Genomic DNA, 27,092 nt, shown 5'->3' with positions numbered 1-27,092 from the left:
GAAATTATACAAATATGTCAACTTTTTGGGCACCAGGGACCAATTCCGTGGAGGGCAATTTTGCCATGATCCATGGGGTGTGGTTTCTCATGCTGCCTGGATCTTGCGCATGCATGGATGGGATTTCGCTCACTTGCACAACCAGTTCTTAGTGGGCTGTAGACCGTTGACAGTCTGCGGCCCAGGGATTGGGGACCCCTATGTCAAAGAGTACAACTGAATCAAAAAACATAAATATTTGTGTCCCAGAAAAAAAATATGAGAAGGAAGTTATAATGCTATGACAAAGTTGAATCATTGTAAGGCTGGATAAATTAACAGGTGAAATATTAAACTATGGGTATGTCCAGCTTATGAAACAGCTATGTGATATTTGCTGTGCATGTGAGGCAGCTACCGTGTTTCTCATATAATAAGGCCGGGTCTTATTTTTTTTTTGAGCCCCGAAAAAACGGCTAGGCCGTCTTTTCGGGGGTGACTTAATTCCCCCCCTTGCATCTTAGGGCGGGTGGCGACGGCTTGGATGTTGACCTCGGCGTTGGTGGGGCACTTTGTATCAGGGTCAACGCAGGCAGCACCATATCCGGGTGTGCAACAAAAGTACTTCCTAACGGCAAGCCGCCCCACCATTCCCCCCCATTTTGCATGTTTTAATATAGGCCTTAATTTGGGGGGAGGGGCTTAATTTCATTTCATGCCTATAAAACATGCTGGGACTTCCTATTGGGGGAGGCCGTATTGTTGGAGAAACAGGGTATATATTTGACAACAGAAAGGATGATGTTAAAGTTCCCTTATAGAGTATAAATACATAGGTAACAAGAATAAATGCAAAAGTAGCAGAGAATTAGTTTGCTAAGTATACCTGGAAATAACATAATATAATAATAGTTGCAAAGTTCTAATTGAAGGCTCCAAGAAATATCAATGAACAAAATTTGGGAAATACAGTTTGGCTTTATGTCAGGTCAGGTTTTTGCTTATCACCAGATAATATATGAATGTGAGGGAAATAATTTATTGATAAGATAAATAGATCTGAATTATGGAATGTTTTGCATGAATATGGAGATGAAGATTGATTGTTGAACGTAATAATGGCAATGTATGATGTAAATAAAGCAATTCCTGATAATAAATGAAATGATTGGTGGATGGTTCAGCTCTAAGCAGAGAACAAAGACAAGGATGATGTCGCCTTGGTTGTTTAATGTTTTTATAGCTCAAGATAGTGTGCTGCCTGTTCTAACATGTGGCAGCGAAACATGGACACTAATTTCACAATCAATACAAAATCTACAAATGGTGCAAAGAGCCATAGGAAAATACATGCTTGGCACCACAAGAAAAGGTAGAAATCCTGCACATGGATTAAAGAACAAAGGGAAATATACGATGTCCTCAAAAGAGTAAAAGAATTGAAGTGGAAATGGGCTGGTCACATAGCAAGAAGCAAGTGGACTAAGGCAGTCATAGAATGGATTCCAGTTGATAAAAAGCATCCACAAAAGAGATCTAAAACAAGATGGAGTGATGACATCAGCAAATACCATGGGCCCAACTGACAAAGGAAAGCTCAAGACCGTATTGGTTGGAAACATCTGGAAGAGGCCTTCGTCCCACCATGGATAGACAATAGCTAGAATGATGATGATGATGATAGATCAAGATGTCAGAGATACCTGTATCCTTTTGTAAACAGACCATACCAAGATGTTTGCTAAGAACACGAATGACTTACAACATATCACAGATTGCATGTTGCTGGTTGACAGGTTTGAGAAAACAGAGAGAATGAATGACTGCAACATAAACAGCAATAAGTTAGAGTAAATACATGCAATTGTGTACCTCGGCAGAATGTTTAAGCAGGGCGGGAATGGCTTGAGAAATTTTAGGAGGCTTAAATGGTGGCAGAAAGACAATCCATCCTATGTAATCTGCTGTGAGGAATGTTTTTTTAAAAAAAAACCAAAGCAGTTTGTTTCTACCCATTTTCTTATACAAAAGTGAGAGTTGGGTAGTCAAGAGAAACAAACCCTGAATATAACGGAAATACAGTGGGAACAGGAAGAAGAAGTATATCTGGCAAAATGAGTAAATTATACATAAATGGGCACCAAATAAATGAGAAATGAATACAGGAACTCATGACTGGTATGAGGTGGTTATAGAAAGATGAATCCTGATTGAATTGCCGATTAAATATATTAAGTGGGGGGGGGGAGGAAAGCTGTGGTAGATGGGAGCAGATACAATCCTGAAAATGGGAAAGATAAGAAGTTTAAAGAACAAAAGGCAAGGTAGGCAGCAGAGAGAAATCGGGGGTGAATCAGGTTTAGCTACTGCATAGTTTCTTCTTTTTTTCTCATCTGGTGCCTTCGTTTCTTCAGCTTTTAGTTGTTTCCCGGTCCTTTTGTACAACGTTGTCTATCCTGAAAGCGGCAGGGAGATTGTGTACCTTCTGGATGCGCCTGAAACACGGAACCCTAAATTAAGTCGGATTCACACAACCGCCCGGGCTAACCTACGGGCTGTAGTTCGGTAAGCTCGGGAAATAAAGCGAGCTTTCTCCTCCGAGGCGTCTGCAAGCAGCAATGACAGGCGCTCCGTCGGAAGGGGACGAGGCTGCCGGGCGGAAAAGGGGCGGCGGACCTCGTCAGAGACCCTCCGGAGCGAAGGGAGCCCCTTCCCCCGCCCCGGCCGAGGCCCAAGCCCATCGCGGACTTACCTGGTTGAGCTCATTCTCGGCCGCGAGGCGCAGCTTGGGGTCGATGGTGCCTTTGAGCGCCTGGATAATTCGGTTGGGATCCATGATCTCTCAGCGCCTCAACTGGAAGGACAGCGGCCGCCGCACAAGCTCGCCTGCCCCCTCCTTCCCCCACTTTGGCTACACAGGAGCCATTCACCGGTTTACGACAGCCGAACTGTCGCGAAGACGAAACTTTGCGGCTTCAGCGCGCCCACCCACCCCCTCCAGTTCGCCGTTCTCGCGGCGCCCGTAAGTCGGGCGCCATGTTGCTGTACGGAAAGAAATTGGTCGCCCGGTGCGGGGACTGGTCGCTGCGGAAATCGTAGTTCCCTGCAGGGAAACCGGAGGCTCAGGCTTTCTCTTGTCTCGTCTTTTCCTATAATTATCGACTTACAACACTTCATTTATTGACCGTTCAGTTACAAAGGCACTGAAAAAAGGGACTTAGGACCGTTTTATCACACTTACCTTTGTAGCATCCCCATGATCTTGTGATCAAAATTCAGATACCTGGCAACCTGACCCATGCTTACGACGGTCACTGTGTCCCAAGGTCATATGATCACCTTTTGCAACCTTTTGACAAGCAAAATCAGTGGGGGAAGCCAGATTCACTTAACTCAGCTACCAGCTGCGGTGATTCACATAACTGTGGCAAGAAAGGTCATAAAATGGGGCAAAACTTAATGTCTCACTTAACAGAAATTTGGGGCTCAATTGTAGTCATAAATCAAGGACTACCTGTATATTTTTTATCAGATTAGAAAAATGGGGTGGGGGACAAAAACTGCTTCTGGAGAAAAACTGCTTACGGAACCCTCTTATAGTAACTAAATCAGCCTGCCTGGGAATTTCTCCCACTAGCTGTTTAAAGCAGTAGTCACCAACCGGTGGTCTGCAGCCCACTAGTGGGCCGTGAGAAAATTTTGGTGGCCCGCAGAGAAATTCAACCCCCAGAGCATACACACCCCCAATGCAATTAATCCAGGCTGCGGAAAAACACAAGGCTGTGCTGCCCACACGGTCTGTGGGAACCCTCCCTGCCTACTCACTCCTGCTAAATTGCTATTTTTCTGACCATCAGCTGTTCTGCTGTGCCTGGAGATTTAGATTAGCTAGGAAGCAGAAAATGGTTGGATTTCTTGCTTTCAAGCTAGTCTTTAGATCTTCGGCTCTGCTTTTACGCACAGCCAAACCTCCCTTAGGACTGAAGGTTCTATTATTCAGTGCAGACTCACGGGCAAGCAAATTTTATGTGACAGACTGAGCTAGCTGATGGCAGGTAGATAGATCACTGAATGATTCTGTGAGCAACTCAATCTGCCTGCCTGCTTTGCCTGATTTTGGATAAAAGTTGCTTTTTATAAAAAAATTCAATATTTATATAAATATTTATAATTTACATACAAGCCATGCCCAGCCAGTCACATGACCACCAAGCCACACCCACAAATTAGGCCACACCCACAGAACAGGTTAGTGGTCCGTGGGATTTAAAATTATGAGTTTGGTGGTCCCTGAGGTCCAAAAAGTTGGTGAGCCCTGGTTTAAAGAATGTGAATATTCCAATTTTATTCCAATGAATGACAATTAGATGTTTGTTTTTTGATGGAGAAGGTTTTATAAGTTTGCTTAATGGAATTCCACTTCATTTCTGTGTGTGGCCCTCCTGAGCTCCATTTTCGCTGACAGGCAGTTGCAGGAGGCCATCGCAGCTGAAAATGGAGCTCGGGAACCCATTTTCGCTGGCAGAGTGCTTGGGCCATCACAGGCGCCCAACACGAGTGACATCATGCTGGCCATGCCCACCCTGGCCACGCCCACTCCTGCCCCGAGATCAAACACAACCCCAATGAAATCGAGGTTGACACCCCTGCTATAGAGATCTCAGGAAGCCTCTTTATGCTCAACATATGCACACATCATTCAGTTAAAATGTATTTGGCCCTTTGGATGTTTTCAATCTTTTTAGCTTGGATCAAGTTTGACTCAGTTTAGCTTGTATCAGAGCTACAGATCCTACTGATATATAATCTAAATGAACAAAGAACATCAAAGTTTCGTGCTTGTTTTCTTTATTTCATAAACAAATCAACCAATGTGTAACAGTATGAGAAAATCATGACATTAATTAAAGGGCATAATTATGGCTAATGATCAGGGTTCCACATCACTGATGTTCACACCACAGAAATTCTAAGGCACATCTCTCTCACCTCAGAAGAAATTTCTGAAGGCATCTGTAAAACATCGACAATACCCATTTGCCAGAAAAGGCTACAAAACCATTCTAGTCCTCTGAAGCTTCACCAGAGACAATCTTATAAATAAAATCAATTGAGATAATTGTAAATCTTCAACAACAAAAAAGTGGCTCGTCACTTTTAAGAATATATGATAGAACTGGCTAGGAAGTCACAAAGAACCCTAGAATGTCATCCAAGGATCTGGGCAAATTTTGACAGTACCATTAGAAAAGCACTGTATAAAACAGAGTAGTGAGAAAGCCCAGGGGTGGGATTCTACTGGTTTGCACCTATTCGCCGGTTAACATGCTAAGTAGTTTGGAGAACCAGTTGTTAGAAGCAATTACTGGCCTAATCCCGTAAGGAAGGCAGGAAGGAAACATTCTGGTGTTGCTTACAGGAACTGCCTCTCCGTTAACTCTTATTACATTCTTGGCAGGACTAGACTTCCTGTCTCAGGAACGTCTCTGGAGTTTTTTTCCCCTCCTTTGCTGGTACTTTGCTTGTGTGGAGTGATCATTCAAAGTTACAATGGCACTGAAAAAAGTGACCTATGACCGTTTTTCACACGACTGTTGCAGCATCCCCACAGTCACAAGGCCAAGCGAGGAGATGCGTGCCTCGATGTGAGTGATGTTGAGTTGGCCACACCCAGCTAATAACCTGACCACCAAGCCACGTCCTAAGCCATGCCCACAGAACCGGTTACAAAATTTGAATCCTGCCCCTGAAGAAGTCATAAATATTTAAATTTTGCCAAACAGCTGGATGAATCTCCAGACTCCTGGTGAAAGGTTCTATGGGCAAATAAATCAAAGGTGGAACTTTTCAAGTCACGCAGATTCAGTTAGGACTGGTGGAAGCCAAACACTGCATTCTACAATAAGAACCTCATATTGATTATCAAACACAGAAATGGGTACTGTCATAGTTTGGAGATACTTTGCTGCTTTAACCTCTGGACGACTTGGTATATTGAATAAAGCATGAATTCTACTTTTAATAATCCCTCAGAACAGTATCAGGCCATCTTTCTGACAGCTAAAGTTGAGGTGAAGTGGGTCATGCAGCAACAGAACGATCCCAAACATACAAGCAAATCTGCAAGAGAATGGATAAAGAAAAAAAAAACTCAGTGTTCTTGAGTTGCTAAATCAAAGTTCCAGGCCTAAATGCCATTGAATTGCAACAGTTCCACTAGAAAATCCTAAAATTCTACCGAATTAAAACAGTACACCATGGAGGAATTGGCCAATATTCCCACACAGCAATATAGGAGGTTGATCTCCAATTACAGGAGGCCATTTGTTTAAAACATTATCGCAGCTAAATGTGATGCAACAAGTTAAAGGAAGACAACTACATTTTCAGTGACGGGCTGCAGATTGAATGACTTTAAACAGTACATAAAACAAGTACTTAACTTTTAAATTTCTTAATTCACTTTCTGTTTATCAGATGGATCCACATGAAGCCCTGATCACATTCAATTGCAAAGGAAAGCAAACATTCAGAACATCCAAAAGGGGCCAGATACATTTCCATACAACTATAATTCAGGAATAACTTTTGTGGATTTGCTAGTTGCAAATGAAATAATCCACAAGATTTTATCAATAGGATTGCTAATAACAGAAAACTGTTTGCAAGAAAAGTTACTGTACGAAAAAAAAACCCGTTTAAAAAAACTGCATAGTAAATAGGCAATTTCAGATGTTTCTTTTTATTCAAATATAGCTTTTTCATTAACCTGTTCATTTTGTTAAAAAAGGGTAACACACAAAGCAAGTTTAAAATGTTTTATTACCTCACCATATTGAGATGTTTGCAAGCTTTTCAATACCGCACACATTCACAAAAAGATCTGGAGGTGCCTTCAGGACATAGGCCAACTGAATCCTTTGATGAAGAGAGAGAAAAGGCTAGAGCTTGTGATGGAAGCTTTACAAATAATCTAGCTAACATAATTGTCATTTGGAAAAATAGGAGGGCCTTTTAGAATTTATAAAATGCTGAGTCAAATTAAATGTGAACTTTAAAAAAGAGAGAGAGAGAGAGAGAGGCACTTTCTAGATGATTAGTAGTTGTTCTTATACACCAATACCAGGAATGTAAAATAGAACAGAACCCAAGTTGTAGAGAAAAGTTGGAGAACGCAGAGGAGAATTTACCATCTCTGCTTACGGGTATTCTTCCAATCTGCTCTTCAAGTAGTTTCAAATAAAGTCCTCAATTGTGATTATCTCCAGAGTGGTTCCACGGTGAGGCTATAGTGCAGGTCTTGAAGCCTTTAGTCTTCAGATGTCCAAGGGCAACAGTCCCTAACAAACACCTTGAGTGACACAGCCACTCATTTCCAACAACACAGAGTTTTATAACAAAGGTGTAAAATCTGAAGCAAAGTGACCAACAGAACTAATGGTTTAATAAAATTAAATGTAACATTCCTGCTTGTGTAAAGGTTTACCATCTCCCCATTTATTTAGTTACCTGTAGGTTATTTTTTCTGCTGCAGCACTGGCATCAAAACTAGAACAGACAAAGACTATAATAAACTCAAGATTTCCAACTTTTTTGGACACTTAGAACTTGAGAAACATCTTATGGTCTCACACCATGGTTAGTATGGACAGTCAGTGCCCATATGGTGGTTTATATGGTGGTTTCTCCCACTGCTACCACCTTAACTTACCTTTTTTCCCCCAAGGCAGTAAAGTATAGCTCTTATGCACTGAACTATTGCCAGGTAAATACAAGGCCAGAAGCAGTTTTAGAAACGATGATGCTTGCAGCTGATGTTTTCTATATAGGGTGCTAGTTTCCCAATCCTGGGAATCAAGAGGTGTTCCTGCTGTGTTGAGAACTCAAATTTTCTACCTAATTACATAAATAGGAAATGAATCTTAGTCTCAATATTCCACTTGCTTTCAACATTTAAAAATAAAAATGATGTTGCGTTACAGATTGAGGGATGATCCATCTAATTTTTAGTAGTCATTCTCCAGCTAACTCCATCATCTGCTATTTTTTCCTCCTACTAGATCTTTGGGGATTAAATCTGCAACTTTTCACATGCAAGGAACATACATACTTCCTAACTTGAGTGTGGATCTGTTTTCTTTTTCCAGTGGAATCTTATTTTATTTATTTATAAACGTATGTGGCCATCTATCTGATGTGATAAACCTTGGCAACTCAAAATAACGTTCAATTAAAAACAGAATGAAATCTGGTCAATTAAACCTCACACCACCACCATATAATTCAATCACAGCACTATCCCACCGACTCTAAATTCACACTTGTATTTATTCGCTTCTATCCTAGCATAACGCCCGGATGAATAAGCCAAGCCTTCACAGCCCTCCAGAAAGTTAATATGACCCAAAATTATCACAGTAGCACAGACATTGATACTAAGGCATATTAATTTGTTTTATTTAGGCACAAGGCGTTGCGAATAGCCTAAACTTGAGGCAAATTTGAGTAGCATAGTAAGCTGATAAATTACAGTTCAAGAGTAAGTGCAAACATAACATTCAGAGCTTTACTATCAAGGCTATATCACAACTGATAAAGTGCCACATCAGTGCTGATCCAACTCCAACTCATTGCAAGATCACCATTTTCCCACTTTACAATGGCGTGTTTAAGTGTTCAGTATGCAATGTGAAACTAGCCCACCAGTTTTCACCTTCCTTCACCAAACAGTTGGAGCAGCTTAATGTTCAGTCTTGATACAGGAGATATCCTGAGAAGGTAGAATATTTCCAACTACTTCCGTAAATAGCTCCTCTATGAAGGCGTAGCCAAATCTGGTCTCCTTGAAAGAGCTGGAGGACTGCATGGTTGCTTGCAGTCTCATGATCTGGAGCACCATCATTGGCATACGCAGAGACTAAAACCTCTTCATTTTTCATGAGGTTCACATATAATGGTACATTCACAGCTAGCTTCAACATATGGAATATGAATACATAAGTACCATTAACAGGACAATTGAACCTACCAAGTTGTATATCAAAGGTTTCGCCAAGATTGTTTAACAAGAGGTCAAATACGATGGGTTGATCTAAAGTTCCAGGAGCCAAGTTAGAAGTTCTAGCAGCAGAAAAGGCAACTCTCATCTGCTGTGGGAGGGGGTAGACGTGAACAGGTAGTAGGGTGGCTGCTTGGCTTGTCACAGGTATATCAACAGGAGTGATGCTGCGGGAATCACCCTGCCCAGTCTCCCCAGTGTTAAACATCTCATTGTCACGCTCTGGACTGCTCACCTGAGAAGAATCGTTCCATCCTGCTGTTGGAGATCATGAGCAATTGTTAGTTCTAGCATAACCATTAAGAAATCTGGTTTTAGAAGTCTTCAAAGTTCAGTTTGCCAAGATTTATAGAGTAGATTAACCTTCCCCAGCTGAGCATCTCCAATTCTGTTGGAACTACAATTCCCCATATTAACTAGTCATAATATGGATGGCATCATGTATGAGAAGGCTGATCTAGACAAGTGCCAGTTACTGGTTCGTCCCTAGTTTTTACAAATTTGTGTTCTTCAAATTGTGAAAAGGAGACATATGGTTTCAATATGAACAATGTATGTTTTTTTAAGGCTGAGAGACATAACACTGTGTTACCTCTGGCTTCAACAGTTAATTAACAAGTATAACCATGACTTGAGAATATCCTACAGTTTACTAGGTTGTTTTACTTTCCCTGACTTCCAATTTTAACCATGCTTCTCTGCTCCAATATTTGTTGAGATTTTAGGAAGTCTTCCTTTGCCATTTAAATGATAAAATTAGCCACCTTTGATTGCCTCTTGTTACTTTACTTATTAGCCCCTTGCAGATCCAGGGTCTCAGAATAGTATTATTTCATTAAAAACAAGCCATGCTCCAATCCAGCATGTTTAAACAGGTTTTTCAACCTTTATTCTAAAAGCTGAGGTGATATATGCATTGAACATGCTTCTGCAATGGGTTCAGCATTGAAATAATTTAAATCTATCCTAGACACCAGAGACTTAAATACATCTGCAGTATCTTTAATACCACATGGAGAAATATAAATTTGCCATTAAAACTGTTTGTATAGTTATCAAAACTATATTATTTTCCCCAAACTGTTGCCCTGTAAATGTTCGGGGAATTCTGAAAGTTATCATCCAAAACATACTTGGAGGATACCAGGTTGGAGACAGCTAAGATATTATAAGTTATTAAATTTTATTTCCAGAACTATTTCATGTTATATGATGCTCTTCAAATTAAAGATTCTCACAACTTCTGACGATAAAAACAGAAACTGAACTGTTTACTCCAAATTACTACAACCCATTGATATACATAACAGAAAGCCTAAAAACCCATAGATAGAATTGCAATGTTACATGTATTTATATTTTATCATGAATGTATAGTGGCTGCTTACTCACTCAACTAACCATAGCTGCTTAAATATTGTATTATACAATAGGAAATATATTTTATAAGGATGCATTGCTCTTACTTCCAAGAAAAGACGCATCTTTAAAAATGTGTTTTTATTTAGTGTAGAAAACCAAGTTACCAATCTGTCAACTATATTGTTAATCAGCACTAACTGAATTGGTGCACTTTGGCAACTACAACATTGTTTTCAGACTCTGCTTCTTTCTCATTTTTCTCAGTTTTTCTCAATTCCCTTCTTCTGAAGTATTTTTTACCACGTGTTCTACCTCGAGCTCTACCTGCTGAGCAGTTTTCTTCCTGTCTGTTTTCTTGCCTGTAACCTAAAACATAGAAGCTTTAAGGATTTTATATTTTATATAAAGTTGATATGGTTAAACTGGAATTAAATGTTTTCTTCAATAGCCTGAAAAAAATGACTGTTTTTTAGTCTCCAATACAGATGGGCGAAATGTTCTGTGCCTGGAATATCTGATTTCAGATTGTCTGAATCCAAATGGATACTTTTTAAATGCTTGCATTCAAACATTGAATAAAATGACTCAATTTGTTCCAGGCATAGACCAAAATGTAGATGTCAATCTGGACAGAAGTGGTTCAGAGGAAGAGAAGAGCAGAAAAAGTTAAGAACATCAGTCATCCCTGTTGAGGAAAGGTGGGGATGGACATTTTCCTCCCTACTCTAATGAAAAGAACCTTTGCAAAAGTTTTAAATTCCCATTAACTGTTCAAAATTAGTACCTAAGTATGCAATTACTGTATATTTTTAACAGCACTGAATGGGTCCTTCAGAAGCGCCTCAGATTCCTTTCCAGGCATATATCAGATAAAAGTGCCTAAGAACATGGAGTCTGTACTAGATTGTTTAGACAACAATACACGTAATCCATAGTGTGCTGGGATGATTAATCATAGTGGAATGCAACCTGAGCACTGCAGTGTGGCTTAAGAGTCTTACATTTTAAATCATGTTAAAAGTAAACGTACCTCTTGAATTAGTTCGACCACTATTAATACCTCCTCGCTTATAGTTTGGTTGGTAATTCATTTCCTAGAAAATAAACATTTGCCTAAATTTAGTAAAGGGCAACATCATTCTTACCGTCATTTGAATTTTCCATGTCATAATTGGTGGGATAGTAGAATGGGAGGGAACTGTGCTATCTCCTGCATCAAGTTTGTTGCTACCAGGCAAGTATCTGCAGTCCAATATCCTTAATTAGCACTAGTTTAATTAGGATACATCATATGCCTGTAAATTTTACAACTACAGCCGATTCTTTTTCTGATTTTCCAGCATACTTAATTGATGAGGTTATTTTCAAATATATTATTTATAAGAAAAACTGTATGATGTCAAATAGGCAATGTGAACAAATTTCAGAAATATAAAGCTCAAATTAAAATTCATCAATAGGATATGATATACAAACCAGGTGTGAACTATGATATATTTTACCATTATTTATTTATACTCCATTTATTTGCTCTAGGTAGCACTTAATATTAGCCATACTAAATGATTAGTCATAGCATGCTGTTTTATGAAGCATCATCCCTTATGTCGAGTTAATGCTTGATTTTGACTTTTGCACAGAATATAGGATGCCAAATTATAGTAAAGCATTTCTGGTCTGCAACAAAGCTCGTCAAATCATTACCCTCTGAGAATACTGCACTGTAGAGTAATCTCTGCCAGGAAGCTGTAATTGGCTATAGGTTCCGTTAGGGATTGAAGGCGATCCTCTGTAAGCTTCAAAACCTGCTGGAATAAAACATAATTTGGTGTAAAACACTTATTTCCATTAAAATACTAAAAATGTGCCTTTCTCCACTGGTGTATTAGAGCTGGGGTCTCCAACCTTGGCAACTTTTAAGACTTGTGGATTTCAACTCCCAGAATTCCTCAGCCAGAAGGTTGCAGACCCCTGTTATTAGAGAACTGCAATACTCTACACCTTGTGTCATTCAAAAGAACAGACCCAATTTCTTGCCTAAGAGGAAGTGACAGGCTGAAACAATATTTATATATAATCTAATTCAAGTATGTATATCATGCCCCTTTCTGCAATGTGCCCTTGACATGCTATTCGGAGTAGTATTGTTCTTGGTCCAATAAGAATTGTATTGCACATTCTACGGTGTAAGTCCATGGAATCTCAACTACAATTAATGATCATTCTTTCAGGATTCATTTCTGAACGGGACTACAAATAGGTCTACATCAAAAGATACACCAGCATTTTCATAGAACTGGAACCTACCTTTATATCCACCAGGAGAGCGATAAGAATTAGTCATCGATCTTACACCCCTGAGAGAACCTCTGATAGATCCACGGCTTCCGATAAAAGGCTGCGATGGTCTAGGAAAAGTGGCTGTCTGTGCTGCATAAAAAGTGAGGGTACCATTGCTGACAGGAACAGCTACCTCAGCCTGGCAAGTACCTGCTTAAGATGAGAAGTACACATCTTACATACTCCTGTAAGCTACTGCAAAGGAAAAGGATGTGATCCCTGACCTTTTTCCTCAACCTTTATTATTCAGAGTTATTTGCACTCTGCTTGTAACACACAGGAATATCACCTACTGTTAATAGTTGTTTAAACATAAATGAATTTGTTGAATTTAAAACTTGATTGAATAGTTGGGACTTAACATAAACTAGCCAGTCTGGAGGCATAGCAGTATTAAGACAGACAATGATATGTACCCAACACTTCTTGTTACAAAAAGAAACCAATGTATTAAAATAAGACATTAAGAAAGCAAGCTTGGCCATTTAAGTTTTTCTGCCATTCATCTCATCAAAATGGGTATGATTCACTCTCTATTTGTTACTAATGACAAAGGAACTAATTCAGCATTCCGTTTTCCCAACAGTAGAGAAGAGTACCAAGGTACTCAAAAGCAACATCTCAGAAGTGGGCATTTCCTTTGCCTAGCTCCCACGAAGACATCACCTGCACCTAAAAATAATTTGGAATCATGCAAAAGCTGTCCAGAACATTTACCTCTCAAAAGAGAACATTCTACTATAAGTTTTGAACTGATACAGATACAGATACAGATAATCAGAGTTGGAAGGGACTTTGCAGGTCATCTAGTCCAACCCCCCGCACAACCAGGAGACCCTACACCATTTCTGACAAATGGCAGTCCAATCTCTTGAAAGTCTCAAGTGATGGCGCTCCCACAACTTCCGAGGGCAAGCTGTTCCATTGGTTGATTGTTCTCACTGTCAGAAAGTTTCTCCTTGTTTCCAGGTTAAATATCTCCTTGTTCAGTTTCCATCCATTATTCCTTGTCTGGCCTACAGGCGTTTTAGAAAATAGCTTGACCCCTTCCTCCCTGTGGCAGCCCCTCAAATATTGGAAGACCGCTATCATGTCTCCCCTGGTCCTTCTCTTTACTAAACTAGCCAAGCCCAGTTCCTGCAACCATTCGTTGTATATTTTAGCTTCCAGTCCCCTCATCATCCTAGTTGCTCTTCTCTGTACTTTATCTAGAGTGTCAACATCTTTTTTATAATGTGGTGACCAAAACTGGATGCAGTACTCTAGGTGTGGTCTTACTAAGGATTTATAGAGTGGTATTAGTACTTCCCTTGATCTTGACTCGAATGGAATGGAGAAAATGGACACTTTTATAGCTTTGCAACCAAGTTATTACTCTCTCTCCTTGCCCATATAATCATAGTAGGCACAATCAAAATCTTTCATTGGAACGCATGGTCTACCACAAATAAAATCAGAGCATGGAGTGTGGGTGTGAAATGTAGAAATGATAAAAAGAAGATGCCATGGTAGGTTATTGAAAACTGTTATGCAGTAAAAGCTCCAACATGTCTCCAATTATACTCCCACGGGAAGTATAAGTGAGATTACAGGGAAGGAGGAGGAGGAGGAAGCTGAACATTTTCTAGCTTTTTAGATGTAGGTGGAGATTGGAGGACATAAGGGAGGACAGAAGAGTTTGGCCAGGTTGGATGATTCAGCTGAGAAATAAACCTCCTTCAAGAAGTCAAATCAAATGAAAACAATTAAAGTTTTGTAATAGAAATGCTTCCAATTTTCAGTGGCCGTTCTGGTCACATCAGATTGCACTACCTTCTCAAAAGATGACTCCATGAATGAAAGGTTTTCTAACAGGACTAAAAAACCAAATATGAACACTTAAGTTTTTCTGTCATTTTTAAAGTAATGTGTGTTAAATATTATGGAATGTTCAAAATGAGTTTAGAATCATGGTCATATCTTGCATTATCAGTTCAATTACTGATTTACACTGAGATTCTTACCATTTGAAAGAGTCTCTTGTGAAAAAGTAGTTTGTTCCGCATTTTGAGTGGATGGCAATTTACATGGGGGTGGCGTCTGTGTGCTTGCTGTTGAAAAATTCTGACTGTATCCTGTGGGGTGCAGAGAATTCTCTTTTGCATCCTGCTCTCTACGAGGTGGCAAAGGTGCATTCACTTTGAACACCTACAAAAAAAGACACATGGTTATTAACTATGTTGGCCTCATATAAACCCAAGCAGCAGCTTTTAGTGCTCCAAAGCAGACAGATATAATTCAAAGGGGAAACTGAAATGTTAATAATTTGCCATGGAGAAATGAAAAAGATATTCTATAACTTCCAGGAAGTCTCATGTCTAGCTTGCACACTTTTTATTTTCAATGTTTAATTTCATCTACAGATATACGCTGGGATTTCTAACTTACTACTGTTCTAACTTCTAAAATGAAACATTGTGAAAAATAGATTACAGGTAGTTCCTAACCATAACTGAGCTCAGTTATGATAGTAATTGAGCCCAGAATGATGGTTGTACATTGTGGCAGTCATTAAGCAGGTTACCACACAACTGTGGCTGATTTTACATTTTTTCTGACAGTCATTAAATGAATCAATTGGCGGTTTTGGCCAGAAATTGGAAGTAATAATTGAAACTGCAAAAAAATGCCAAAAATCAGTCATATGACTGCAAGATGCTGCAAATAGCAATAAATGCAAGCCAGTTGCTAAATAACCAAAACATGATCACATGACTGCAGTGTGTGTGTGTGTGTGTGTGTGTGTGCATGCACGCACAGTCATCAGAACTCTGGAACCAGGTCAAAAGTACCTTTTGAAAGGTGCCCATCATAACTTTGAATGGTTGTTAAGCGAAGATTATCTGAAATGTCTATTCAACAAAATGTGATTTTGTTGTCTTATCTTATATAAAGACCATCTGTTCTTTGTAAAAGAGCTGCCAAAAAAAAAAATGGCCAATATTTTGTCATGTTGTCTAACATCTAATTATATTGTACTTACAGTCTGCATAGCCTGAAAAGGAGGTGCTTTTACATTAACAGCACTACTACTTGATGGAGGAGATTGAAAAACGTTCCCTTGATGTACTGGGGACACGGTAGTTCTTGAGGGTGTCAGTGGAGTCTGTGATTCACTTGAAAGTGGAGTAGGAACCTTGAAGAGAAGAAGCACAGTGGCAACAAACAACTAAAGTTGTTAAACTCTAAATCAGTGGTCCCCAACCTTTTTGTACCAGGGACCAGTTTCACGCAGAAACACTTTTTCAAGGACCCGGGGGAGAGTCAAGTTTGGTGGTTTGCTTGCAGACGTTTCATTACCTGACTAGGTAACATCTTGTTACCTAGTCGGGTAATAAAACGTCTGCCAGCAAACCACCAAGTTCAGGGAGCGCAATGCCTCCTCATTGCAACCCTGAGCGACAGATATTCTCTTCTATTGGGACATTTAAAACGGAGGGTTTCAGCTGCAGATTCAGGAACTGCGTCTGGCTGAGGAGCGCCTTCAAAACTGAGCGCTGGGCGGTGGCGGCCTGTAGCTGTCTCCGCGGCTCAGGACAAGTCCCTGCAGGACGGCTGAGAGGCCCTGCCTCCCTCAGCCTCATCCCTCAGGTGTCTGCCTCGTTCCTCTCTCAGTCACTCTCTCGCTCCTCCACCAGCCCAGGAAGAAACTGCTTCAAAGAAGCCGGCAGGGTGGCTTCCTGTCGGCGCAGCTCCTCCGAGCGCCCGTTCACCCCCACACAGCCGCCCGTGGTTCAATCCAGTGCTCCGTTCTGCCTGCCTGCCTTCGTTTCTGGTTGTTTCGGAACAGCTTCGGCTGAGAAAAAGAGGCGAATAGTTATTATTCTCAGCCAAAGCTGCTCCAAAACAACCAGAAACGAAGGCAGGCAGGCAGAACGGAGCACTGGATTGAACCGCGGGCGGCTGTGTGGGGGTGAACGGGCGCTTTGGAGGAGCTGCGCCGACAGGAAGCCACCCTGTTTCTTCCTGGGCTGGTGGAGGAGCGAGAGAGCGACTGAGAGAGGAATGAGGCGGGAGGAAACCGAAGCAGGACAGGCTTTGGTTGCTTCCTCCCTCTCCTTCTCTCCTTTGTGTTCTTGATCCCTGATCCCAGCAGCATTCACCGAAGGCGAAGAAAGCAGCCATTTTTATTTTTATTTCTTTGCGGCCTGGTACAAAGTGATCCACGGACCGGTACCGGTCCGGGACCCGGTGGTTGGGGACCCCTGCTCTAAATGATCAAACATCAGCAGTTTCTGCAAGCCAACACTTATATTTATCTTTAATAACTTACATTATTATAAATATTTGGAAGGATTCTCTGAAACAAAGATATGTAAAAGTAAAAAGAGCAAAAAAGAATATATTTTTTTACTCAATTCATATTCTTAAATATATTGTTTTTTAAGCAGAATGACTATGGTCTTTTATGACATAAACTGCTCAGTAACTTCTTGAGTTATGTTACACGAAGATCACAAGTAGTCCTCAACTTACATCTATTTGTTCAGTGAAGTTTCCACAGAACTGAAAAAAACTGACTTACAACTAGTCCTCCGCATTTACAACCACAGCATTCTCCCAGCCACATGATCAAAATTTGGCCACTTGGCAACTAGCATGTTATGATGGTTGCAGCACCCTGGGGTCATGTGATCACCTGCAACCTTCCCAGCCAGCTTCTGACAAGTAGTCAATGGAGGAAAGCCGAATTCACTTAAAGACGGTGTGATTCACTTGACTGTTGCAAAACAGGTAGTAAAATTGGGTGCAACTCACTTAACAACCACCTTGCCTAGTAATGGAAATGTTGGTCCCAATAGTGGCCATAGGTTGAGGACTACCTGTATGGGAAGTTGAAATTCTGAAGTCCTTGAGAATTTGGAACCAAAGTCTGGAGAAACCATTTTAAAGGTGTTAAGTTGCGCTCAGTGGCCAAACTAAATATGAGTCTTTCTTAAAAGATTGATGGAGGTAATATCTAGAGAAGGCTCATTTCAAGATATAACCAAGATAGAATTGTGGTTCCTCTGAGGTAAGTTGAAAGAAATCCCAAAAGATTCTGTTCTTGCACTTTACTCTGCTATAATAATCACTAGCTTTTCGCCTCTATTAATAAATAAAGGGGAATATTTGTAGCTCAGGGTTGAAATGAGGAGTCCTTGGTGGTCTCTCAGCTTGGTTGTTTTCTTGCAGATATTTCATTACCCATTTCTAGGTAAGATCATCAGTGGCACCGAACTCGGAGACCACCAAGGACCCCTCAGAAATAAGATCAAATTAATAAATAGCTAAGCTTCTTAATAAAACCATTTATTGAATAATACACTAATAATCCTATCTAGTTCTACCTCTAGTAAGAACATTTTACAATTGAAAAAGGCAAAGAATGGGCAAAAGGCAGAATTCAATTTTGTTTTAGTGAATTGGGTTGTTTATTATTATTATTAATTATTAATTATTAATTATTTATTATTATTATTATTATTATTATTATTATTATTATTATTATTATTATTATTATTATTATTATTACAGATAATAGACACTCTGAGGGTTTCTCCTTTAAGGACAAAAAGAACCACAAAATGGATTTTCATTTACTTCTTTTACAGCTCCCTCCTTTAACTCTAATCAGGTTACATTCAGGAAACAAGAAATTTGCGGAACTCATACCAAAAAATAAATGCAGCAAAAAATGATCCTTCCTACAAAATGAGGTCAATATTTAAAGAAAGGATAACTAATATTGTATTGGGGACACTGTACTTCTCAAAGTATATTGCACAGTAGAAAGAGAAGGTAAGTGGGGTTCTGGAAAAGAGGTACAAGGTATTTCCATACTTGACTGTTTCTTGTTTTCCTGGCAAAGGTGTATTGATTGATACTACTGAACTACTGGATATTAACCTGCCCCCCCACCCCCCGCATCACCCAGCTATTATTGGCATAAGGCCACATACTTCTTTCTCAAAAGCTATTACAGGTTGATGGAGCTCTGCAAAAACAATCCCCGATTAAAGGTGGGAAATACATATATTAGGATCAAGAGAATCAAAAACAGAGAGGAATTAGTAAAGCTGTCTTACTTGTGGTGAATGAAGTTCAGTTTCTGATCCAGACAAGGTGTTATCAGAAACTAAGGAAGTGTTTGATCCATTCAAAGTCACGGGAGAAGAAGCACTCTGTGATGATAAAAGTTGACACAACACCATTAAAGGAGATCTTTAAAAGTGTAATTTGAAATACATTATCAAATTTGCTTTATCGTTAAATGTTCACTTAGACAGTATTTTATAAATTTTTAAAAAATTAATGGTGTAAGTTGCCTAGAATCATCGATGTGTTGATGGCTATATAAATTTGCTTAATAATAATAAAAACAATCAACATTTGTCCATCCCAGGTCCTTGGGAAAGACTTGATAGCTCGTTAAAAATGCCAATTCCAGTTTGAACATCTGGCTGACTATGCAATGAACCATAATAGTAATGTAATGACAACTGAAGATACTGGGTTTCGGTGAAGATTTATATTTTATTACAGTGAGAAGGCTAGACAAAGATAAACTTGGCTGCCTGTTGAACATTGTTATGCAAGCCATCCTCTTTCTTCCTTTCTTAATGTTATCCTCAATTAGATATAAAATGGCAGATAACTGAAGGCAACTTCTTTGGAAAGAAGTTTTGGTCTGCCCAATCATGGAAAACATTCCATCACTGATAATTACATTAAACAAGGAAAGAATTAAAAAATGTCTAATTGCCCAACTTCCCAATGATTCTGGTTTGAATTTTGGAGGCTTAATTTAGTATCTCCCTGGTGTGCCATATTATAAGTAGGATTAAATAGGAACAGGTGTAGTAAATATCTTGAAGGAATTTTATACGCATACACACACACACAGAGGTGGTTTATTTTGGGGGGGGATCAAAATTCCATTTATTCATGTCTCTTTTGGAATCAGACTAGTTTAGAAGATTAAGATATTTTTCACAGGAGGACAAATACTAATACTAACCTCAGAAAATACAGGTAATCCTGAATTTATGACTCCAAAATTTATTTTGCTCAGTGAGGCAGTTGTTAAGCCAGGACACATTTAGTCCAGTTTAGTGTTCTGATCGCCATTAGACTGAATCCCACAAGTAGAACATGATGGAATGTAATCTTCCCACTGAAGTTCTCCCAACAACTGGGAGTCAGGCATACTGTCCCTGATAGTACAGATTATAAAGGTAGTTCTCAACATACGAAATAATTGAGCCCAAAATTTCTGTTGCTAAGCGAAACAGTTGCTAAGTGATTTTTGCCTCATTTTATGACCTTTGTTGCCATAGTTTATAAGTGAATCACTTCAATTGTTAAGTTAGTAACACGGTTGTTAAGTGAATCTGGCTTCCCCATTGACTTTGCTTGTCAAAAGGCTGCAACAATGATCATGTGACCGGTGTCACGGGACATTGAAACCATCATAAATGAGCCAGTTGCCAAGTGCCTGAATTTTGATCAAGTGGCCATGGGGATGCTACAATGGCCATAAGCGTGAAAAACGGTCATAAGTCACTTTTTTCAGTTCTGTTGTAACTCCGAATGGTCAATTAAACAAACTGCTATAAATTGAGGACTACCTATAGTGAGGATCCAAATAAGCCAATTTTCCCCCCTTATTGTCCTTCAAGAGACTGCTACTTTTTCCTGACACAGAAGAGTAAATTTAGCCCTGGCACACAATGGAGAAATAGAAATAAATTTTAGATCAAATAAATTACATTATATCTAAAAGTTGACATCTTTCTTCATAAATGACAACTTTCAATTTTACCTGCATTACTTGTTCAGGGAAGTCATTTTGGCTTGAAAGTTGTTCGTTAGAAGCTAAAAAATAAGAAGCTGGTTATAACTGTTTCCAATAAATTAAGAAAACTATCAATTGGATAGTCCTGTATTAGGTAACACAGTGTTATCATTTCTAGATTTAAAAAGGCTGACAGCTATATTTATATTTAGCATTATTAATATGTATCTGAGTAGCTAGTTGAGACTAGACAAGACAGTTTTAAAATCTTCAATTTGAAATCAAAATTAAAGATAACTCAAAATGTTTCATTAAATAAATAAAAATACTGCAGTATTTTTTTACACATCACATTATCTCTTCAATATGTTGACATAATTTAAATACAGCTTTGATACATTCTTTATTTTAATTAATGTTGAAATAGAAATTTTGGGCAAAGATTCAAAATTAAGTTTTCATACAAACTCTTTTTATTCATAAAATGTCAGACATTCAAATAAGTCATCTTAATTTGCCATAAGCATAATCAACTAGTTAAAATTAAAATATGAATGCTAATTTTTTTATTTTATTTTATTCTTTTATTTCCTTGTATGTATTTTTATTTATTTAAAAGTATTGAATAGAATTACCAGAAGAATCAACAGAAGAGGCTTGTGATGAACAGCCAGCACTTTGTGAAGGTTTATCAAAATCCAGAAGTGATTCCTTGAAGACAAAAATGTTACTCTTTTGAATGTATATGTGTATAAATATACACACATACACATTTATATACACAACTAAAAGACCCAAAAAGCAAGATAACATAATCTAAAAGTGTAGCATTTGTTTAACAATCAAATAAATGGGTAAATATTACATATTTCAGTCTAATTAATGTTTTACTGAATATCCTGTTTTCATGGCCATAAAGCTGACTATTAACGTTATAATTTTAGGATCCTAATTTATAAGTAAAATTTGAACATATTGAGAAATATTTCTCTCTGGTCTTGATTTTAAAATAGGCCAGATAAAATCCTGCTGAAAATTCACAATGCAAAAATAATTCATCTTTTCAAGATCACTGATATTACTGGGCCAATATCTTTTGAGAGATGGAAAATTTCAGAATCTACCTTATAAGTATATTTGATGTATTCAGAGATATGGCCTCAAAATTGTTGATACTTTATATAAAAAAAATGTGTCATTCTTCCTTTATATTATTACCTTTCCTGTTCATCATCAATTCCCTTATATTAACCAATAAACCTTACTTGCATGAAGTTGTAAGTCCCCTGAATTTGAATCATCAAATCTTGCAGTTTTTCCCTTCTGAGTACTGGATCCTTTGGCAGACTAGAAGTAGAGCAAAACTCTGCAGCTGTTTGGTGCACGGGCTTAGCTACCTAATATGACAGAAAAAGGTAAGCAGTGGAGAAGGGCATATAATTGCACAGAGCACTCAGCTCTTTTCAGATTCCTTAAATCAGGCTTTCTAAACTCTTTGCCATTACATTTCCCTTATAGTGCAATCTAAATGTATATCTCCTTCCTAAAAATACGAACAAGCAAATCTGAGCCATTTTATCTGTTAGAGGCCTAAAACAGCCCTCACAGTGACTCAGTCCTTAGGCCCTTCCTTACCTAGGAGGAAGCTGGCCGCTCAAAAGAGGGCCACTGAGCAGCTACCATAGATGCAATGAGAGCAGAAAAGCAGAGCTGTTTTGCTGCTCTTACTCTACAAATCAAGTCCTAATACAGGATATTACTGAGTTTGCACAAAACACTAAGTCAAAGCAAAACAAACCAGATTAAGGTTCAGCATAATATATGAAGCTAACCACTTTTTACTGTTTTAAAATGAGCTTTTTAAGTTTTTCAGTGTCTATCTATTTGAGCTCTTATCTCAAAATTCTCAAGGACTGGGAATAATACGCATAACTAATATAAAGCTGTTTCAAAGGTAGAAAGTTAATTCATTTTTATAGAATGGATTTTTATCTAGTCAACAATTTGAACTTGGAATATGTAATCATTTAAAGGCCTTGACCCTCCTGACCTTCCAGAAGAACCTAAAGACCTGGCTCTGCCAGTTTAGTGTGGGGCTCCAACGGGGGGAGTATCACAGTAGAGGTGGCTCTCCTTCTATGACACTGATTACTTTCTTAAAAAGGCTAAAGCAAAATACTGTTTTTTTATGCAGAAATATAGCATCAACTCATACAAATATTTTATATACTTCAAAATATTGTAGTAATCTGACTAGCACACCTGCATGACATTTTGGATATTCCTGGGTAATTTACATGATTCTCCAATTGACTGAAAGCTCTCTTTTTTCTTTGATGCATCAATGCTGTGTTCATTTATTCCACCTGTCTTTCCAGCCTATAGAAGCCAAAAAAATCTATTTATTAGATCTCAATTCAGCAACAAGTATTTCCTTCTGCTAAAAACTGATGTATATCAAGTGCTTGTACTGTTTTGTGAGCCTCAATAGGGTGTCAAGGTTTCTTCTCTTCAGCCTAGAATCTACATAGAAAAACCACTGAATTACCAATAGTATATTGACAGAAATAGATAATAGGTGAAGCAATTACTTTTCAAGCAAAGCACATTAATTTGAATGCTGTTGTTTATACCAACTCACTTCTTTTAGTTCCCCGTCAAGCTTCTTTAGCTCAGTCTGATCCTTTGGTACAAGATTCCCAACTCCCCAGATCTTAGGAGGATTCTGTAATGGCTGCTGGACCACTTGCTGTGATCTCTCAGATTTTTCCCAAACTTTTGGAGGCTGAGATTTTTGCTCAGCCTCTTCTCCTGTATGTCCGACCCATGGCTTTTCAGTTTGCTGTTTCTTTTGTTCCATCTCGTCTCGGACATGTGCATCCCAAGGCTTCAAAGGTTCTGTTTTTTTCAAAGTTTCCATATTAGTTTGAGACACCCACTTTTTTGGCTTTTCCTGGTTTTGTTCCAATCCTCCTTTACTTTTAGTTATCCAAGGCTTGGGACCTTCTTGCTTTGGTTCCTGCTCTTCTTTCTCTTTTGTGACCCAGGATTTGGAAGAGGCCTGCTCTTCTCTAACTGGGGCCACCCAAGGCTTTGGAACATTCTGTTTATGATCATCAACTTCTTGAAGAGGCGATTCCCAAGGCCGCGAAAGTTCCAGCTTCTTCTTCCCTTCTTGATTAACAGATTCCAATGATTTCATGGATTCTGGATTTTGCCTTTTCTGTTCCTGTTCTTCAGCATCAACCAGCATTTCCCAGGACTTGGGGGGATCACTTTTTACAGCATGTTCTATTTCCCAGTGTTTGGTTCCTTCAGACTTGACAGTACAGTCTGCTTCAGGCAAATAGCGCCTATTAAGAAACTATGTAGTATAGACCAAAACAAAAAAGAAACACTTCAGTGGAACAGCATAAAATTCAGCATAAGCTGTATTAATGTGCACAGTAGTTCTCATCAGAGGGGCCAATAGATATCAATTAAAATATACCTTATTGCTAAAGCAACAAGTAAAGACGATAGAATCTCTAGTTTGTGGGAGGACATGTCTTAGGGCCAGTGAGGACATTCCCAAATTTTAGAGTACAGTAGAATCTCTGGTCATGAACACTTCTGACCAAGACCAAAAAATTAACAATTTTTTTTCCTGCGACCGATTTCTCCTTCCGCACCATTTTTTTTTGGTAAACGCCAAATTTCCAAAATTAGGTTTGGGTCATGACCAAATCAGGTTGCGACCAAAGGTATGGAATGAATTATGGTTGTGACCAGAGGTTTTACTGTACATTCATGGTACTCGTATAAAATGGCAGGTATTGCAGGAACACTTATTAATCCCAAAGTGGATACTGTATATCCAAGTCAAAACATATCCACTTATCAGAAGTAAACTAAAGAGGCTGTTGTCAATCACCCAAATTTATCTCCCCTCTCCAATATATTGCCTTCTCCTTTTGCATTTAGTGAGAACAGTAAGCAAAGCAAAACACTGCAGTCACACACTTTTTCCAAAAATGCCTATAAAGATGTTAAAAGCGAACACTTTGCAGCAAACTGGCTTCCCTTTTAATGTTTTAATTTAAAAATATATTAAAGGCAGGTGGCAGGAAGCTATCAAGGGAGGTGTCTGAAAACATTGGTAACTATGGAAACAGTATCTTTTCCAGTACAAAATTAAGCTGCTCTGATTCTAGAATATATAGTCACCAAAGAACCAGTTGTTTTGGGTTCAGCAGAAGATAAAAATCTAATAAATCTATAGGTTAACACTTTGCTTCTGAAGTAAGCCATCTACTTGCAAGCCATCTGTATCTAAAACTGCCATAATCTTGCAGTGGCTCAATCCCATATAAGGTTATTAGGACTACTTACTATGGTAAATTGTTATAACAACTTGCAGTTGAAGAAATGAATTAGGTAGTGTATATGGACAAGTGGAGAGGCATTAATAAGTATATATACTTTTGGTATAGCATCAGTCAAATATTCATCTCATTCTTGAGCTTTATCCTTATGCATCTGATAGGTGGCTATTTTAGTTGCTATTTTAGAAATAGTATTAGAGAGTTTTGCTTTTATATTCTTTGCTTTCTTTAAATAGACCCCACTTTTCAAATGTCATTATCTTGCAACTGGATTAACTCTTTGTGTTTTTCACTGGCAAAGGTGACAGACAGATGAGACGGGAAGGAGAGGTGAATAACACATTACTTCAAGATATTCCCAGCTCTCTGAAGCAGTGCCTCCCTGTGAACTGTGTTTATCAGTGAATGGGACTTTTAATTCCATCATGATGTTTTGCTTCATGAGAAGTGGCCAGCTAAAAAGCTTGTCTGTCAGATTGGCTGGTTTCCCACTCCACTATTATTGCAGCTGGAAGAGATTGCCAAATTTAAGTATCTTCATAAATAAACTCAGCCTTCAATTCCTACTTCTGACCATTTAGATTCCCTCTTCTGTATAAAGTTAAAGGAACTGATCAATGTTTTTAAAATATTCAAGGAAACATGAAAAAAATAAAACATACTTCTCTTTAACATCTTTATTTGTATCCTGCCTTTATTATTTTTACAAATAACTCAAAAACAGTGAACATATTCAACACCCAGAGCTTCCTCCTCCTGTTTTTCCTACAACACCAACTGTGTGAAAATGGGTTGGGCTAAGAGAATGTGACTGGCCCAAAGTCACGCAGTTGGCTTTCATGGCTAAAGTAGGACATGAAGTTATGGTCTCCTGCTTTCTAGACTGATGCCTTAACCACTTTATTTACAAACCTTCATTTTGGTCAGCTCAAAAATTATAAACTTAATGTAGTCTTATCACTAAGATATAAAAGCTTAATAGCCTATAAACTGAGAAGATAAATAAAAATAAGGCACTTGCATAGTCAGTTCTTATAGACAATTTCCAGTCACTGCATATGGCAAATGTAATGGATATTAATGGATCTGAAATATTGTTATTTCAGAACTAATGAGGTGGATTCCTTTTACTACTTTATCCAACTATTGAGGGTTTTTTTTCTTTTACTGATTACATGTCAAATCCTGTACTTGAACAAACTAAGGTTGAATTGTATGCTTTAGCTTTTTAAATAACTTATGCAAGTTTTTTTTTAATTAGGATAAGTTAAACATAAAATTTGATCAGAAATTTAGACTAAATATAGTGCTGTATTAACAGATTTTTCAGCATATCCCAAAAGCCTTGTAAAGCCAATTGTTAGACGTGACCTGGAATAGGCAGGTTTCTCTGTTAAATCAGAATTCACACAAAACTAGGCTGGTTTCCTAATACTTTGTATTTAATAAGTAAACCCAAGAAGGCCAGTTAATATAGTAAGTAGACATGACTCTTCCCATCCCCAGTTAAAGAACAAGGAAAAAGTTTGCTTGAAAAAATTTGAAACTTCCCAGAAGCAGCAGTTAGCTATGAGGAAGAATGTAAACACATTGTAAGACCTGGGAGGAATCCAAGCCTGCCAGATGTAGTAAGTACAATTTAGAGCAGGTCAGAACTTTGATTTTATTTGGTACTTGATTTATTTTAGAACTATTTTTAGTTTGAGCTTCAATCTACATTCTGCACAGGTTTACTTTTATTTGAACTTGCTTTGTGGCTCATTTGTGGGGTTTTTTTGCTGGTGTGGATTTATTAAGTATTATTTTACAAACTATTTTGGTGCCAGTTTGTGTCATTGTTAATTTTAAACTTGTGATGTGCCTCAAAAAAACTTAGGATTCTTCAGAATTACCAAATACCAATGATTCCCTGATACTTTTTCAAATAATAGAAATTTTCCATCTTTGACCTCGCTCAAGGAAGGAAGGAAGGAAGGAAGGAAGGAAGGAAGGAAGGAAGGAAGGAAGGAAGGAAGGAAGGAAGGAAGGAAGGAAGGAAGGAAGGAAGGAAGGAAGGAAGGAAGGAAAGAAAGAAAGAAAGAAAGAAAGAAAGAAAGAAAGAAAGAAAGAAAGAAAGAAGAAAGAAAGAAAGAAAGAAAGAAAGAAAGAAAGAAAGAAAGAAAGAAGGAAGGAA

General features: G+C 38.5%; 2 protein-coding genes across 15 annotated transcripts in view; both read right to left on the bottom strand.

Annotated features, from left to right (window-relative positions):
• The window catches only part of IPO8 (importin 8), a 46,361-nt gene extending 43,331 nt beyond the window's left edge, over positions 1-3,030 (bottom strand). Inside the window, exon 1 of the mRNA XM_026695100.2 lies at positions 2,732-3,030. Coding sequence (XP_026550885.1) covers positions 2,732-2,815 — 84 coding nt within the window. The 5' untranslated portion in view covers positions 2,816-3,030. The remainder of the gene's footprint in view (positions 1-2,731) is intronic.
• A 2,655-nt stretch (positions 3,031-5,685) lies between these two features.
• Positions 5,686-27,092, bottom strand: part of CAPRIN2 (caprin family member 2) — a 33,800-nt gene continuing 12,393 nt past the window's right edge. For 3 of the 14 annotated variants that reach the window (XM_087968551.1, XM_087968556.1, XM_087968552.1), the window contains 12 exons: positions 23,197-23,919; positions 22,818-22,934; positions 21,821-21,952; positions 21,191-21,266; positions 20,583-20,635; positions 18,847-18,942; positions 15,762-15,914; positions 14,743-14,926; positions 12,707-12,892; positions 12,104-12,207; positions 11,430-11,493; positions 8,415-9,295 (listed from right to left, as the gene is read on the bottom strand). In XM_087968551.1, coding sequence (XP_087824677.1) covers positions 8,727-9,295; positions 11,430-11,493; positions 12,104-12,207; positions 12,707-12,892; positions 14,743-14,926; positions 15,762-15,914; positions 18,847-18,942; positions 20,583-20,635; positions 21,191-21,266; positions 21,821-21,952; positions 22,818-22,934; positions 23,197-23,919 — 2,457 coding nt within the window. In that variant the 3' untranslated portion in view covers positions 8,415-8,726. The other 11 variants (XR_015750159.1, XR_015750158.1, XM_087968555.1 and 8 more) reach the window with 11 other exon arrangements.

Source organism: Notechis scutatus, chromosome 6 (genome assembly GCF_049901735.1).
Source record: "Notechis scutatus isolate UNSWTSFEM ecotype Mainland chromosome 6, rNotScu1.2, whole genome shotgun sequence".
In the NCBI taxonomy this organism is placed as follows: Eukaryota; Metazoa; Chordata; class Lepidosauria; order Squamata; family Elapidae; genus Notechis; species Notechis scutatus.
Note: the sequence above shows the minus strand (reverse complement) of the source record. Positions and strands in the feature narration are given on the sequence as shown.